The sequence below is a fragment of the Apostichopus japonicus genome, chromosome 9 (genome assembly GCF_037975245.1).
Source record: "Apostichopus japonicus isolate 1M-3 chromosome 9, ASM3797524v1, whole genome shotgun sequence".
Taxonomy (NCBI): Eukaryota; Metazoa; Echinodermata; class Holothuroidea; order Aspidochirotida; family Stichopodidae; genus Apostichopus; species Apostichopus japonicus.
Genome location: NC_092569.1, coordinates 906,050 through 923,734, shown reverse-complemented (window position 1 = coordinate 923,734; position 17,685 = coordinate 906,050). Strand labels below are relative to the sequence as shown.

At 33.5% G+C, this 17,685-nt stretch overlaps 1 protein-coding gene across 2 annotated transcripts in view; it reads left to right on the top strand.

The window, feature by feature from the left end:
* LOC139974281 (uncharacterized) overlaps nucleotides 1-17,685 on the top strand; it is a 37,961-nt gene that overhangs the window by 16,088 nt on the left and 4,188 nt on the right. For both annotated transcript variants that reach the window (XM_071981300.1, XM_071981301.1), the window contains 4 exons: nucleotides 3,953-4,036; nucleotides 5,086-5,108; nucleotides 10,950-11,034; nucleotides 11,399-11,435. In XM_071981300.1, the coding sequence (XP_071837401.1) occupies nucleotides 3,953-4,036; nucleotides 5,086-5,108; nucleotides 10,950-11,034; nucleotides 11,399-11,435 (229 nt within the window). The remainder of the gene's footprint in view (nucleotides 1-3,952; nucleotides 4,037-5,085; nucleotides 5,109-10,949; nucleotides 11,035-11,398; nucleotides 11,436-17,685) is intronic.

Genomic DNA, 17,685 nt, shown 5'->3' with positions numbered 1-17,685 from the left:
TAACAATTCTAATTAGAAATAAATTATAAGGTCTTCATGGTTTAGAAACTTTCATCGAGATGATTGTCATCTATAAGTTGTTAAATGTTGGTTTAAAGAAAACTTGTTAAAGCATCTTAAAGTTTCAACCCCCTCCACCACCCCCCCCCCCTCCTTATCCACCTATCGCAAAGTCACTTGCAGATTTTACCAGACAATGGTAGCCTACTTTACATGTACAGCAAAAGAGCAATTTATTAATATTTCAAAAGTAGATAAAGGAATTGTTCATGTGTAACAAGATTGTGTATGTGTGTGTCACAGTTTGTACTCTTTCTTCTGACTGAGGACTTAAACAAAATTCCAAGTCCTCAGACGTCAATTGACAAGAATCACCATGTCCTCAGCAGATTTCTATTGTTAAGGTAAGAGTATGTGGATTGGAACAATGCAAAGAACATTGGGGTCCTCAGTCTGAATATAAAACACACCCGTTTGTGTGTGTGTGTATACGGGTACTTGTTTCTTTATTCTGACAGAGGACTTGAACAAATGAATTGCAAGTCCTCAGAAGTCATTTGAAATTAATCACCATGTCCTCAGAAGGATTCTGTTGTAAAGGGGTATTGATAAGGTTTTGGTACGTAGATTTGAACAATTACAAAACAAAAATCACCGGAATACTCAGTCTGAATGTAAAATACTCCACACATACGCACACATACACACATATATAAACGACTGCATATAGTCTTGATCTTCCTTTCAATTTTCATATCCCATGATTTCTCTACAAAGTGTACTTCTGCCATAATATACAACCTTCATCCTTAGAACCATTCACTCTAAGAACAAACACCCAATTACATGCCAATAATAATAACAATTATAAAAAATAAAAAAAAAAATAAATAATATGAATAATTATCATAAAAATTAAAATAAATAATTATAGTATAATAATAATAATAATGATGGTTAGAATACAAAGTAGACCGATATATCTATGCAGGGATACCTTCATTCATTGCCACATTTATCACGTGAATTTATTCTAAACATTGCATGTAAATATATTTATAGGCTGTACGTATAATCATATGCCCGAAGATGAGTCTGACGGAGGCCAAAGAGACTATAGAAAAATTCAAGGCCGTGTTAAATTATCCAAGAGAATGCCTGGAAAATTAATTTTAAGATTGATGGATGAGAGAAAAGTTCAAGCAACAAAATAAACAGACTTAGCAGGTGTCAGATTACTCAAGACATTCAACCGTTATAACGAGCAAAACGCTGTATTTGTCGTGCATGACTTGGAAAGTACTTTTTTCGTAAAACTTAAATTGTCTTTTTTTGTTGAAAGAGTTGTTCCGGTAAACCTGGCATTTTATGTGTATGGTTCATACTGAACGTACGTACCATATAGACTATTGTGCCACGAGTTAGGTTATTGATGTCTTATTAACATTTTATGTGTATGGTTCATACTGCACGTACGTACCATATAGTCTATGTGCTACGAGTTAGGTTATTGATGTCTTATTAACATTTTTGATTAACAGGTTTGATGACAATATTTTTATTTCTTTGAGTAAACTTATTAAGGAACATCAACAAACACGGTTACAGTATAGCATGCTGTGTATTCATAACGTTAGGCCTCCCTCTATATAGATACACTACGGTAATTCACTGATAATAAATGACAGTATTATTTTCACTGCGTTATTGCCATAATGTGAAATTACGTCAATTTCAACATACATATCACCATCTAAAGCCGCTTAAGTTAGTCTAAAAAAATATCTCAACTAATGTTTCTATTGCTTACTCTGATTAACAATATAACTCTATGTAGAAGGGTTATTGTCCAATTCGGAAAGGCAGATTGACAGCATTTTGCACCCTTTTTGACGTAAATATATATATATATATATATATATATATATATATATATATATATATATATATATATATATATATATATATATATATATATATATATATATATATATATATACCAGCGACATCGTTGCAATACTTTGTAAGTGTGAATTATATACTATTTCCACCACCCGCTACGGCTGTATCACTATACCGCATAACAAACCCAGCACCGTTAGGTATTTCCGTGGAGAGACTGACATACGCACGGACAAAGTGTGACACAAGAGGCCACAAATTGTTTCATCTAAGTCCCTCGTGTAATGTAAGATGGTTTTAAATGGACCATACGTTAAACATTGAGGATAAATCATGTACCGTCTGTACTTTCATAAGATACCATTGCATAAATGCCCTAATTCGAAAATAGCAGCCACTGTTTACATTGCCGACATTTCCAAAGACTGAGCGAAAGTGTTTCTAACCGGTCTGTCTCGGATGAATACCATTTCAGTATCTCATTTATATTGTGTATAAGAAAAGTGATTTAATTTCGCCGTTGTTTATCAATTTCGACAAAGATAATTACAGTCTCATGAAAAATTCATGAATTTATGAGTCAGGGAATTAAATAATGTTTAGATTATTCAATTGCTTCGAAGTTGAATCCGGGAGAAGGGAACTACGATAATCCATAGCAGTGATCTTAAAGCAGATAGTTTACGTTTTATGACATAATTATGGAATCATAATTCATAGTGGATTATAGGGGATGGTATGTCATGACACTGTGTTAGACGTTCTACAAATGCTATACTTTACATGAATTTATCGTTGAAATATTGATACAGTTTGAATGTTTTCTATACACTTTCAAAGAACCCTGTATTTAGAGTATCAAACTACAACTTCTTGAAAGAACTTATAAATTTTCTCTGTGTATAATTGTTTGAAATATTTGAAAGGAAACAAAGATGAACATTTTCAGATAAATTGCCATGATGAAGACATTCCCTCTGTGGTTACCCCTGCAGATCCATTGACAAAATATCATTACATTTGAAAAAAAGGAATCACTTGGCTAAACAGTATATTCTATGACGTGGCTTTGACCTAACGATGCAGACAACTTCTAGCTTATATCCCTTTAATTTTAGCAGTAAATCTTACCAACGAGTTGGTTTTATACAAAGAAATTGAAGTAGGGAGAATGACGTCATGCGACATATACTGAAGCCACTCATCCAACTGCTGGCGCAGTAAATCTTACCAGCGAATTCGTTTTTTTTTTTATAGAATATAAGATAGGAATGTAGTTTTGTTTAAACAATTACAGTATTGTCATTAATTAGTGTTAATCTAAATATAAAATCTTGAAATATGAAAATCTTGGCGGCAGTATTTAATAAAATTTCGTTTACACAATAAAAGTATTGTCATTAATTAGTGTAACACTTAAGATAAAATGTTCTATCCATGTAGGGTTTACTGTAAAGCTTGCGAGATTTTCGCATATGTACTTCTCATGCGGTTGCATTTGCTGCTATTCCCAAACGGTGCATGAAGACTGAAAGTTCTACGCCAGTTTTCTCTGCTACTGATACGTTCTCCCAAGTTTATAGGTTTGTTATACAACTCGAAATCTAACCAAAACACAATAAATGTATTGTATAAATCCAATGTCCCTCTCCCTCCGCCAATGTGAAAGGTTTTTATATCCCAAAGCTATCCACATTGTTGCACATATTATGTATCTTATGACTTAGTGTGATAAATTAATTGCCTCATTGCTACGCGAAGATTGTGTGTATGCGTGTGTGTGTAGGTTGAATGTTGACACAAAGTACATAATAACCTGATTGATCGAAGAACGGTCCACATTAAGAACTAATGGTATGAATAAATAACTATATATACATATATATATATGCATATATAACTATATATGCATATATAACTGTATATATATATATAACTATATATATATAATATAATATTTATATATTATATATATAATATATATATATATATATATATAATATGATATAGATATAAAATATTATATTTATGCGTCAATTTTATGTTACAGAAGAAGAGCAATAATGCCAAAACGGCCAATTGCGGAGGTGGAAAGCATCGCCGCCATGAAGGTCAACATAATCCTGGGTCTCATGTAAGATATGTTCCTTTACATTATTTCTACTACCCTGGAAAGTACAATTATAAGAGCTATGACCGTCTTCTATAAAACCTTTCATTTCATATTTTTCATGACTTCGTGAGACGTAAAAAGTCTCTACAGTCAATTGACCAAATATAATCACAGGTAAGAGATGTTCACAAAATAGAACTATATACGAATCGCTCGAAATGTTTTTATTCATTTTGTGGTACTCCAAAAACACCGGACTACATCAGAGGATTAGTTAAATATATTGCTACAACACAAGACTACGTACGTATAGGAACATCTTGTATGTGTCTTTCAATATATAGAAGATATATCTGCAGATGTGAAAATATTTTTAAATGTTCATCCACTCGGAAACATTGACGTGTAAAGAGTCAGTATACAAATGTCATGTATCCCCTAAAGACAGGATAAAATAAGAATTCGTCTTGTGAGAATTGAGATAAGGAGAGCGTGATTTTATATGTCAGAGCCGAGGACAAGACCTTACTCCATCTCATAGTTCTGAAGGTTGCAGATGAAAGATCAAAGCACCGAAGACAAAAAGTGCGTGAAGAGATTTTTCAGCCTCAAGACAGATTGAACAAATGTCAAAATAAATTTGTCTCGCTTCATCTACATCTTAATATCATGTACGTGTACTTGTTCGAGTAGTTAATCAATCTTGAACATGTTGAAATTAACATACAGACAGCCAATGTTTTAATTAGGAAAGTCAATATATATATATATATATATATATATAGATAGATAGATAGATATATATAGATATATATATATACTTATATAAATATATTATATTTATATATTATATATTATATTTATATCTATATTAATATTTATATATATATATATATATATATATATATATATATATATATATATATATATATATATATATATATATATATATATGTTATTCATGTACTATTTTTCAAACATAAATCTTTACTTTGTCCGTCAGTTTATTATTCATGATTTACTCATCAAATTCAAAACTGTTCATATCTTCATATTTCTACTTTCTACAGGATTCCGACAAAAAGATAGAGAGGTAAGAAACCAATCTTAATTAATTTAATTTGAATGAAAGAAAAAATCCAATTCATACTACTTGTATATATGGTCACATGCCTAATGTTGTAATACTGTTTCATTCTGCAAAACCTCTAAAGTTTGTTTTGCCAATATTTTATGTAGTTTCTGTTCTGGTGAAATGTCGGTGGACAAAAGTAACTCATTATATTTTAAGAAATCTTATCTTTCTCTAAATGGTCGAGAACAACAAACTTCGACTCTATTGCGCGCTGTATCAATTCAACAAGAAATATATCAAAGCTTGTGAGTAGTATACACAAAGTGAAATCTCAATTAATCAAATCATGACACCCTCCGGCATTTGTCTACTAAAGTAAAGATTAGTAAGTGAGTAATTAATTAATTTGATTAAACCGTAACATTTTCGTCATATCAGAACATTCGTTAAAATAATTTACTACAGGAAAACTTGAATTTTTTAAATTCATTATCTGAAATAAATTTTGACAATTTAAAAAAAAAAAAAAACGGCCTGAATTGTTATAAATGTTTTATTTAATATAGAAAACATTAGAAACTTTATCAAAAATAAACATAAACGGTTGTTTTCAACATAGGGGTTTATTGCACTTTGTTATATATATATGAAGAGGTTCGCAATAGCCTGCATTAGTCGTGTATTTAGTTATATTACGCATGCCTTTCAAAAGATCATCTTTGTCACTGTTAATTTAGTGAGATACTTGGAGACATTCTACAGTTCACGTACTCCGTTGCTATAGTGTGGTGGTATTATATAGGCTTACAGTGAAAGAAACTACGAACAAACTAGATTGCCGGCGTTTGTTTATTCATTCGTGTAGTTTATATTGCATGCGGTCATTTACAGTTGCCAAACTCATACTTAGCGTGTAGTTTGCAAATGTATCCATTAAGTCTATGTACATGCTATAGTAAACATTATCCTACCGGTTATACAGTGCAGTTTATAAGATATCTAAGTACTGAAGCAAGATGATAACGATAAATCTCTGTTAACACTGATTTCGCTATGGTATTCTAAATGTTAATGGTAATCATCGACTTGCAAGTAAAATGAGACGGAGAAACCATTATTACAACGATAAATTATAATAGATTGCTATCATATCGCACCGTAATTATGAAAGTTATCCACGAATGTAAACATGTAGGAGAAAGAAAAACCAAGCAAAAAAAAAAAATCTCTTGGACAGCTGTTGTAATTATCAATTTGTTGGTATCTGAGAATTTGTCATCTCGATTTATGGTAATCATTATGAGGAGCTTCTAAACTTTATTATCGTGTTGTGCAGCTGTTGATAAGTTAACATAAAAATCTTTGTGTACTGTCACAATGACCAGCGATTGAACCCTCACTAACGTTAATGTCAAATTGTTAATTCTTAAGCTGAGAAGTCCACAGTAGAACTCTACTTCAAAATACAGCTACATTAGCAATAAAACTTGTGATATATCCCAGTATACGACCTGCGTTTGGGTTCATACGAGCCATCATCACCGTAAACAGATGGTCGTGACGCTCTCTTGACGTCAAACGAGAGACACAGCTCCGGCGAAGTCCTAAACACATGTAAATTTGAAGTAAACCACAGTTCATATGCTTTGCCATTTTTTCGTAGTCTCAAGATGACTTTCCGATTAGCTTTATGCGGTAGGATTATAACATATGCTATTTATGGCAGCAAATTAGGAAATGAGAACATAGCGTGTTGCTCTTACTGTGTTTAAGGATACTAACTTAGCAGTTGGTCAAGTTTCATATGAAAAATTACATTAGTAAACTCCAATATGATTGTTTCCAGTGAATGTTACACTAACAATTATAATCCGACTTGTACAAGACAACAATAGGCTGAAGATTTGATATCTCTTCATAAAGTGTCGAAAATTGATACAAAGTGATGGTAGTTTGTTGTAAAATTTCCCAAATTTCTCGAGATTTCAAAACCATGCAAGTATTACTCTGAAGAAATAAATATGTATTACTTCTTCATGAGTTCTATTGCGTGTCAAAGGAGTCACAGTGTAGGAGGAGTTCGCGAAAAAATTTTTAGCACAGTTTTGCCAATTTGACCTTGAACCTCCACCGGCCTTCGAAACCGACCCTAAACACCCCAATCTGTCCTATGTTAAAATGTGTTTCATCATTCTATACATTGTGTGATTTAATAGCTATTCCCTACATGTCTTAACATTAACGTGACATAACAATGAAATACTTATCACAACTGTGAACATCAAATCAAAGGTATCTACATTCATGTTATTTGCCTTATCTATAGATTAGGTAATTAGTTATACTGATTTAATGTCAAATGACATACTTCAAATACGATATATGATATCATTTACATTAAGAATTACTTATTTCAACTATAAAACTATGTATCCCCAGATGATACATTACAGCAATAAAATCTGAATGCTTCAACTCTGTCTTACATCAGACGACTGGTGAAAGATTAAATATAAATAATCATCTTGTCTTGTGACAGAAAACATCACAACAAGACAATATCAAACGTACAAGGCATGAATATCAAAAATGTGCAGATGTGATCTTTAGTTTCGATGTAAGCCATGTGCAATGGCTATTGGATTATAGCATTGCTGGTACTGTATATTATTCCTCATTGAAATATGTGTCTCGTGGAGGTGTATTATGGTTCAAAAGTCATTCGTTATTGTCGTCAATCATAATAATGCTCTCGCAACATCATTCAGCAATAATAAATATACCACTGTTTCGTCTTACTCATGTTATAAGAACATTACGTATTCAGGTCTCTTAATGTACGTATGTTTTTTATTTAATGTTTAATGTGAAGTAGCAATCATTTAATAACCATTTGTCATGACTATATGCCCCCTTATACTGTATCTCTGTGACGTAAAACATGCTCTAAATCACTCTACATATCACGGCAAGGAGGCGATGCCGTAGGTTCAAACAACTCCCTGCTTGGACAATGTCACGTAGCCATGAAAGAAGATTGTCGCAGACTTTCAAATCGTGTTCAAATTAGCTAAATACTAAGGACAAGTAATATAGTTACCCAAACAGGAAGGCGGAGTATTTATCATGTAGCATATTACTACACAATATATCTATATTCCACTTGACACTCTAGGGTTAAAGGGGGTAGGGGGTTATTGGGCTCTCCCTTCCACTGTATAGGACGGATTCTATATTCTATATACCATAATTGAACTGGACAATATGGATTATGGAATCAGCACTGATTGGAATCCTCTACAGTTCCGAGCATAGCTCAACAATGATCGTACCGATTACAATCATCCTAAAGGTAGAGTTGAAGAGTTACCAGTAAGATCTTCGATACATACAAATTAAAACATGGAGTTGTTGATACACCTACGATGTAATAATCCATTGGGGTAGACTGCTCTTTGCCCCCCCCCCCCCGCCCCAAGCATTGAGTTGAACAGTATCTAGGACAACGTCCCGCTCGATCGGACGACTAGGACATATTGGTGACACTGTGTTGTACGTAGACAATTACAAATATTGACAAAAGCGCATTCACAAAAATGGTATAGTATAGAAAAGTGTTCTGCTATGATTTGGCACATGTATGTATTGATGTCAACTGTCAACCACGCTTCTCTTACAACCACTAAACCTGGTGTCTTTCCTGAAGTGTCATTGGGATGGATGCTGGGTTACACGGTAGCCACCATCAGCAACTAAATTGTTCATAAACAAAAGGGACCTCGTGCAAGGAAATATTCTTGCAGAAATGAAGGAGGTTTTCATGAAATTGGCTTGAACAGCATAGATATTATTTCTTCCTTCATCTAATCAAGTTCACAATTTGACAACGAAGGTACCGTAGCTATTAGCCTGTACGCCTTTTGAATGACCCTCTAAAAGCTCCGTATATATATAGCACACCTAAATAGATATCGGTGTTTTTTGAAGTGTAAACTAAACACTGTAAGATTCGTACGGATATGGACGTCAGAAGTGATAAAAGAAACATGCCATCAGATAGGGAAATACATCTTATGAAGATGTACATAGGCCTCTTATCCTAGTAACTATCTAAGCCTCGTGTATCTAACTTAAAAGGGTATACTTTGCCCAATAAGTCATTGCCAATATATTATTACTGACAGAAGCTAAGAGGCCGCCATGTATGACAAACGGTAAAATAGAATTAGAATACTCAGGTTATCATGGAGGGAAGGGACTTGAGAATAAGATCAGTCTGTAAAGTAGGCTGTTTATCGTCAAGAGCGACGAAATGTCTTGAAAAGTGCCGTAAACTTTCTTATATCAACACTAGGGGTAGAATTTGATAATTCCTTACAAGGCAAATGTATGCATTTAGCATTTCAATTCTTCCGTTAATTAACCGAAACTGATGCGATTTCTATTTAATTATCTATAAAATGGAATAGAATAGGATCATTTACGTGATAAAAAATGTAAATTATGCTCTGGATTTCAACTTGAGAAGGTTTATTTGGTATTTTAATTTCTAGCAACACCTTCATTCAGTTTTAATGGCTGAAAATTTGATATTTAATTAAAATCTTCACCAAAAAGCCTTCCAAAATGGGAAGGGCTATATGTAAACAATGAAAAGTTTGCTTATATGATGAATAATTTTACTTGAGGCATAATATTAATCGTGATTGCTAGCTGCATTCTTTAAGCCGATACACGAATAAACATTTTTTATTTTACTTTATTCTTTACGTCCACCATATTTGAACGAGAAATAACTTTTATTCAACTATCGTTTTTTTTATATATAATTCAATAGAGTATACCAAAACGTTTACTTATAAATATATTGAATATTACTGCACAGCACTTTCATTTTCATTCCATCCCTTCTTTTATGATTTTTTAGTTTATTTTGAGGATGAAAAGTTTGATTCCCAACGGATATGAAGATGAAATTTAGATTCATAGACCAAGATCAAAATATGATAGGTCTATAGATCTCGCCTATTACCTCGCAAACCAACACTAAAATACTCCCTGAAACAGAAATTCATTGTTTTAGAAGTGTATATATCTATATACCAAGATCCGTGAACATTCATATTAAGGCGTATGGATGGGAGAACGAGTAATATTACAAACCACCCCCCCCCCCCAAAAAAAATCGCACCAATAATTCTTTCATTTTAATTTTGTATCAGGATAGTCGAACATCTCGGCTTGGAGTTTTCTTTCTGTTCTTCATTTTTTTTGTCATTTTGATTATGAAACATATGGTGAAATGATACAGAACAGAGCTATACGCATATAGCATGACTGGGTGATTTAGCCGTATGGAGAGTACATATTTAGAAGAGGTCTTTGACCTGGGCAAGCGATCAGATCAGAATCCACTTATTGACAACTTATTTTCTTCCATTCGTTTCCCGCTAATGAAGATAACTCTCTTTTTCGTTCCCTGTATCTCCGTCTTTTACTCTCTCCTCCTCCTCCTCCTCTTACATAGTTTTATAACAAAATAAACTCATCATTCTCTTACGCTTCCTCCTGCTAATGAGAAGGCTGGATGAAAATCTAAACAAAAACCCCGGGAGGTATATAGAACTGTTTATTTTCATTTCATTCTCAAGTCACTTCATGCCTCCTTTGGTTGTCGGGAGTGAAATTATCTTCTTCCTTGGTTTTTCTTTTTTATCTTGAGTCGAATATGTCGTCTCCCCTGGCAGAATATAAAAACAAGGAGAAATAAGAATGATACCTCATCTTTCCTCGTTTCTTTTTCAATCTTTTTCTTTTTTGGTTTCTACTAATTGTCTCTATTTGTCTATACTTTGACAGGTATCCTTTAAGTGTATCCCTTGATGACCTACAGAGACAGAATGAACTAGCGCTACGAGATGAAGAAGACAAACGGAATAAAGACGTAGGTTTATTTCTTATTTTGATTCTTTATTCCCTTTACAATCAGCTTAGAGAACAAGAAAGGTAGAGAACTATGCAAATATAACACTCTTATCGTTACCGTTGTTTTTATGTTGTATTGTTACGTTTAAGTTGTGACTATGTACGAAGTGGCTGAAAAGAGCCTAAACGAATTAAGTTGACTTTTACTCATGGAATCAGGTCAGCTAAAAATTGAAGTCAGGAAGTGTGTTTATATATATATATTTTTAAATACACTTCCAGAAAGAACACAAACTGTTTTGATCTATTCCATTGGTTTTAATCTACTAAGAATTTTTATCTATATAAATCAAACCAAATTTATATTTTGCTTCCCGTTCCAGATGAAATGTGACTTTCAACATCATTCTAAGGACCAATGTAAGTTTATACTTAAATTCTTCTTCTACCTTTGTTTATATGTTTGAAGCTATTAATACAGTTAGTCGCGTTGTTATCTGTTATCAAAGGAAGTTTCGATACTATCTGATACTAGTTCTCATTTAGAAGTGATGTTGCTCGTGGGCTTAACTAGTCTCAACTCACTTCAAAATAATGTAGAAACGTGCATGTTATTATCAGTAATATGATCATACTTTTGCCATACAATTAAGACCACACGTCCATTCCCCATTTGAACTTTATGTTTTCATGTTAATAGTGAGATAAGCTCAACGAAATATTCAGTCATGAAGAAATGCTGAAATGGGACATTTTATGAAAATTATATCTAAATATATTTCAGCCCTAATGTTATAGATTTGTAAAGTTGACCCTAGTTTGCAGCTGGGTTGTGGTAAGGGAGAATGATGGCGTGTATGTGGCGGGGGGGGGGGGGGTGGGGTGCACCCATATGGACTAATGTGCCGCCCAGTTTTTCTGAAGCTGCTTCCCAATAGTTAATGTGATATGATAGTATAAGTATACATAACCGTGCTGATGATGTTTCTGTAAAGTCTGCTTTATCATAAGGGATATGATTCATAGCCTATAATATAGCAGATGTTAAAACTAGGCGAATGGTGACACAATTCAGTTTCGACCCTGCACAAATAATTCTTCTTGTTTTCAGGCTTTGCAATGTCATAAAATACGGACAAAACATAATAAATTAGTTTAAACTAAGCTGTGAAGCGTTCCAGACTATCATTGCGATCTTCACAGTCTAATCTTATTCCGGGGAATATTCTTTGAATGAAACCGATTGTCCAAATACAGCTGCTAGAGCGAATTTTTAACCTATTGGTGAATTGTTAATTTCAGCTTAACTAGCATAATTATTACTAAGTGGTTCAAAAGTAGAGGGATATAATACAGAACAACATGGATGCCTTGAGAACGGCAGCTTTAAAGATGCCGCTCCTGAATGATCAGTAAGCTCGCGACAGTTGAAGCGAACTTAATTTGTTTGATATGATCTGAGAGATAATTAATTTTTTTCAGGTTGATTTAGTTTATTTACCTTCGAGCATTAGATCGCTATATAATCGTGCAGTTTGCACTGCACAAAAAAAAATAACATTAAGAATCCAGGTTGACAGAGGGGACATAATAGATGAATGGTTTCTTTGGGCAAAAGCAAAAAGAAACCAAAAGATTAATAAATAAAAAAAAAAATATATTCGCCATATAAAAAATCATAAAATGTGATCTATGGTTTGCCTTACAACAAACAAAGGATGAAGGGGGGGGGGGGGGAGCTATGCAGAATTGTAAGAGGGTTTGGTTTGCGATTAAAAGTTAAATGAATAGCTGAAGGGAATACGTGATGCTCTCTTTATTACCTGTCTGGTTTAAGTTTTGTAAATTTATGTATAATTTATATATTTTGAACTATTCAAATATTTTGAGATAACCATTTCGTGGTTTGCTTTCTTACAAGAATAAAATACCCAAAGAGAAATACATTGACTGTAATGTTAAGAGATGTAAATACATATACACACATATATATATATTATATATATATATATACACACACACATATATATACGCACATGTATATATATATATATATATATATATATCTATATATATATAATGTGTGTGTATGTATTTACATCTCTTGAAATATGAAAATCTAAATGTTGACTGCAGTCACTTGAAATTTAATACACGAAACGTGATCTACAGAAAACTATGTAACAAACATCAAAATAATATTGTTTCCTCTGCGGAACATAAGCTGTTACTTAATTTATTAAAATCGTTTCCGTGTGTGTTAGTACACTGTATATACACGTCTCACAGACATAAGTAATGTTCAACACGGCGCCTTGCCTTCTTGTCGGAATTAATTTGCTGGTGGCTTTGAACCAATTTGTGAGAGGCAGTCATGCATTATACATACACAAGGCGACTCTTCAGTCCCTATGTACTAAGAAGATTAGCACTGATTTACGTTCGTCAAATCACACAAAACAAAACCATCTTCTCTCCACGTCATTCAAGGAGACGTTCTCCCGCCGCCATTGCAGAATGTTGAAACCTGAAACATAATAATTCATCTGTTATCTAGGTCATAGAGTTTGTATAAATAAGCGTTATTTTTCGGTTTTGTCTTTTGGTTTTTCTCGAAACAGAGCAATGTTTAATGTTAATTATTCTTTGTCTTAAACATTGAAGAAGAAACATGCAGAAGAAGAGAAGAGGACGATAAGAAAGAAAAAACAAACAAAGAAAAAACCACAAACACAAAACAAACAACACCACCAGTAACAACACGAACAACAACAGAATAAAACAATACATGCTTGTTGTATAATGTTCCTGTAATTTTCTCAATTACACCAATGAAAGAATCGTCGCTATTAATAATTAGCCCGGCAGATAAGGAAGTTTCACGAGTGAATTTATTCTTTCAATGCTTACATTGATTAAGGAAAAATCAGATTCGTCTGGACTTTGCCACACAGTTGAATTTATTTAGCACTCTTTGTATAAGTATGCTGTTAGGGGAACATTCCTTATCTGCTCATAATTAATTATCATGTCGTCAACTAACTTTAAAAATCTTTATACCAAACGCACCATTGAAACAAGGAAAATGTATGGGGCTGTATAGCTGTATAGTCTCTGTGCCAGACTACACGCCTAGTCTATACTAGGAAACTGTATTGGGCTGTCTAGATTGTCTCTGTGCCAGACTATACCCCTAATCGATACTAGGAAACTGTATTGGGCTGTCTAGATATTCTCTGTGCCAGACTATACCCATAATCGATACTAGGAAACTGTGTGGGTCTGTATAGATTGTCTCTGTGCCAGACTATTCGCCCAGTCGATACGAGGATTCTTTATGAAGCTGTATAGACTGTCTCTGTGCCAGAATATCCTCTGAAGTTTCAGAAATCACTGCTGCTCTACCAATCGCCTTAAGCAAAACAAGAAACAGTTTATACGGTCAAGTTCTTACAGAAAATGTATTTACCCGTGTAAGGATTTGATTGTTCATTGCTGATAGTTCATTGCTGATTGTTCATTGCTGATGGTTCATTGTTGATGGTTAATGGTTCATAGTTCATGGTTCATGGTTCACGATTCATGGTTCATTGATCATTATTCTTTGATCATCGTTCATTGTCCATTTACGGGTACAGGCTGTACTTTTCTGCATTACCCCCCCCCCCCACCACCACCAGCCCTCCCCACCACCACGTCTGAGAACAATATTCAAGTCTGAATTGGATCGTTGAAGTTTCTCTGAAATTTCCCGAATCAACCGTTAGCCAACACCATATATAAACACACCTATCCTTAAAGAAGCCAACACCATATATATACACACCTTCCCTTAAAGAAGCCAATTCATATACAAGAAATCCTGCTCCGTGTTGCAGCGTATCGTTATGAGTTGCTACGGTAACATGTACGGCCTATACAATCAATCGATACCGTGCGAATTACACATACACTTTCATTCAAACGTACACGCATTGCCTTAGGTTTTACTCAGTATACACTATACAGTATGAGTAACACGCGTTGATAACTGCATAATGACGAGTAAGACACTGTCTTTAAATTATTACCTCTAATCACATAATAAAACCATGTAGACGGTATATAGTGTAAATTATTCATGTTAAACAATAGAAGAACGATTTGGTTTTTTAGCCTGGACAAAATCATCTTTGCCAAAGGGTAGATTCTTTTTATCCTTTACACTAAATACAGTTGCCATATCAAATTTGACCTCATAACGTATGGGTTACTGCCTCGCCGGCGGACATGTAAATATTTAAGAGTTTATAACAGATTGGTTTTCTACAGTTTTTGATCAAGAAACGAAATCTCCTTCTTTCTTTATGTATAAATATTGCCTTCGGAGTATTTGATATCAGCAATTAAGAGATATGTAGATCTGTACGTAGATGGGTTGGTGTTGAAGGACTCGTCGCTTGCCATGCATGGCTTTAAGCGTACGTGATAAAGGTGTGAATTTTGTCTCGGAAAATGAGTGGACTTTTAATTATTCAAATAAGAGATACGATAGTCATGAAAGCATGTAGTCAAAGAGTATTCAATAATGCGGTAGACTGAATTATTGAACAGTTAAATAATCAGTTTGTCCCCATTTTCTAGATTTTAGTATTTTATTTCTCAACAGCAACGCAAGTAACGAAACTAGCATTTCGATCGGCAGAATAACATTTTGAAATTTTCCATCGTAGTTCTTCATATTTCTTATCACTATGCATTTGTATTATATTTCAAAACAAAATGGCGATTGTCACCTAAAGTAGAAGGTAGTGGGGCAAATATCCTCATACATATAAATGCTCTTAAGTCCATTAAAAGTAAAACAAATGACGTATCTAAAATAATGAATACTCGTAAGCAAAAAAAAAACAAACAAAAAAAACCCAAAAAGAAGAAGACAAAACAAGAAGGGAATAAATGGAACGACTGAAACTTAAAGACAAGCATTGGTATATCAATGATAATGAGGGTGATCACGTGCTATACAATAAAGCCGGAATATTTCCCATGTTGTAATTAAAAATTAAAAAAACATATTTTAATATGCTTCTTGAACATTTTTTAATTATACAAAAACCATGTTTATATAGCACGTGTTCATGATACTTTTCATTCCCTGCATAGCTTCAAATGAAATAAATAATGATAAAAAATAAAAAGAATAAACCAAGGCTTAATACCAAATAAAGAGGAAACCAAGGTTGTTGATATAGACTTTATACAGAATATAATTCGAAATAAGATAATTCGGTTCTGTATACAATGAAAGCAGCAAATAATTTCCCAGGCATTTAGTTTTCACTTCGTGTGATTTTACTTTCTTCTCGCAAAGAAACTGAGTGATGCGTCACCTACAATAATTTTAATGGCCTCACAAGATTCCGCATAATCAATGTTAACCTAATTTTCTCATCCGCTAATTGTGTTAGATTCAGCTTATCATTTGCGGGGAAAGTGAATTGCATTGTCGAAGGGGGGAGAAATATCTTCGAAACCTTATTTGCACACAGAAGATGGTGAAAGATATAGGCTATATGATTGCGTGAAAGGTTAGATTTTGGAAAGCCAACACATATAAAGTATTTAATAAAGAACGATATCTTCCATAAGTGTTTTTCTTATTTCATAAAATAAAATAACGAGAATAAGGTGATTTAAAGCTCAATAGTTCAAACGGTCAAAATTTAAATGATTATGTCTCAAAAAGGTTCTAAAAGTGGAAAAATTCTCGCATCTTCAGAAACGTATCGTAAGCTCTCGCCCACGAGTATTATTTATTGACTATAAATCCTCATGTGCCATACATTATGACTCGAGATTGATGGCTTCATTGTCAGATGTTATGCGCTACAGTGAATCTATATATAACTCTGTTAATATCAATTTGTGTAGGTCGTATTTGCAAATTATCCTATGTGGTAACAGTGTCATAGGTATACTGTACACGTATATTTCGCAGTCATAACTTAAAGTTAAAAGAATGATATAAGCTTGGAGCATGGTACCGCTCTACATTTCGGTCTCTTAACGTTTTGATTACACTAACAAATGAATTATTTACGTCTCTACATAAATATTTCTGGTGTACATTAGGAACATTGCGAACGAGACATTTTAGCAGTGATAAATTACAGACTATAGTCTCACTACTTTGTGTATAGAAAAACATCCGAAAAGCATAGACAAGTTGGAGATACGTTGGGTGAAAGTTACTATAGTTAGCGACATTCAAGCACGTACGTACGCACTCGTTAACTACAGGTTTCTGCAATGCTTAAGTAACCAAATCTATTCATTAAACACTCGTCAGTCGTGTCACACTATTATCATAACATGTTGGAAATTGTTGTCATGAGTTTTAGAATGCCAAACAGGGAATTTTCATCGAGTTTGGAATACATTATTCTGGCTTTCTAGGCGTTTCGGGAGTCGAGACGGTTCGCAGAACCATTATGTCAACGGGCATACTTTTTCATGTCTTAATTGTTATTATGAAAATAATTATACATTATTTTTCATCTCATAACTTTCTCCGGGTCCCATAAATCACTTCTGATCCCTCTCTCGTCAAGTCCGAATCTGAAAAAGTATATAAACTAGGACCTTGTGACCAAAGAGAAAATTTAACTTTGGTATGACAGTATCATTA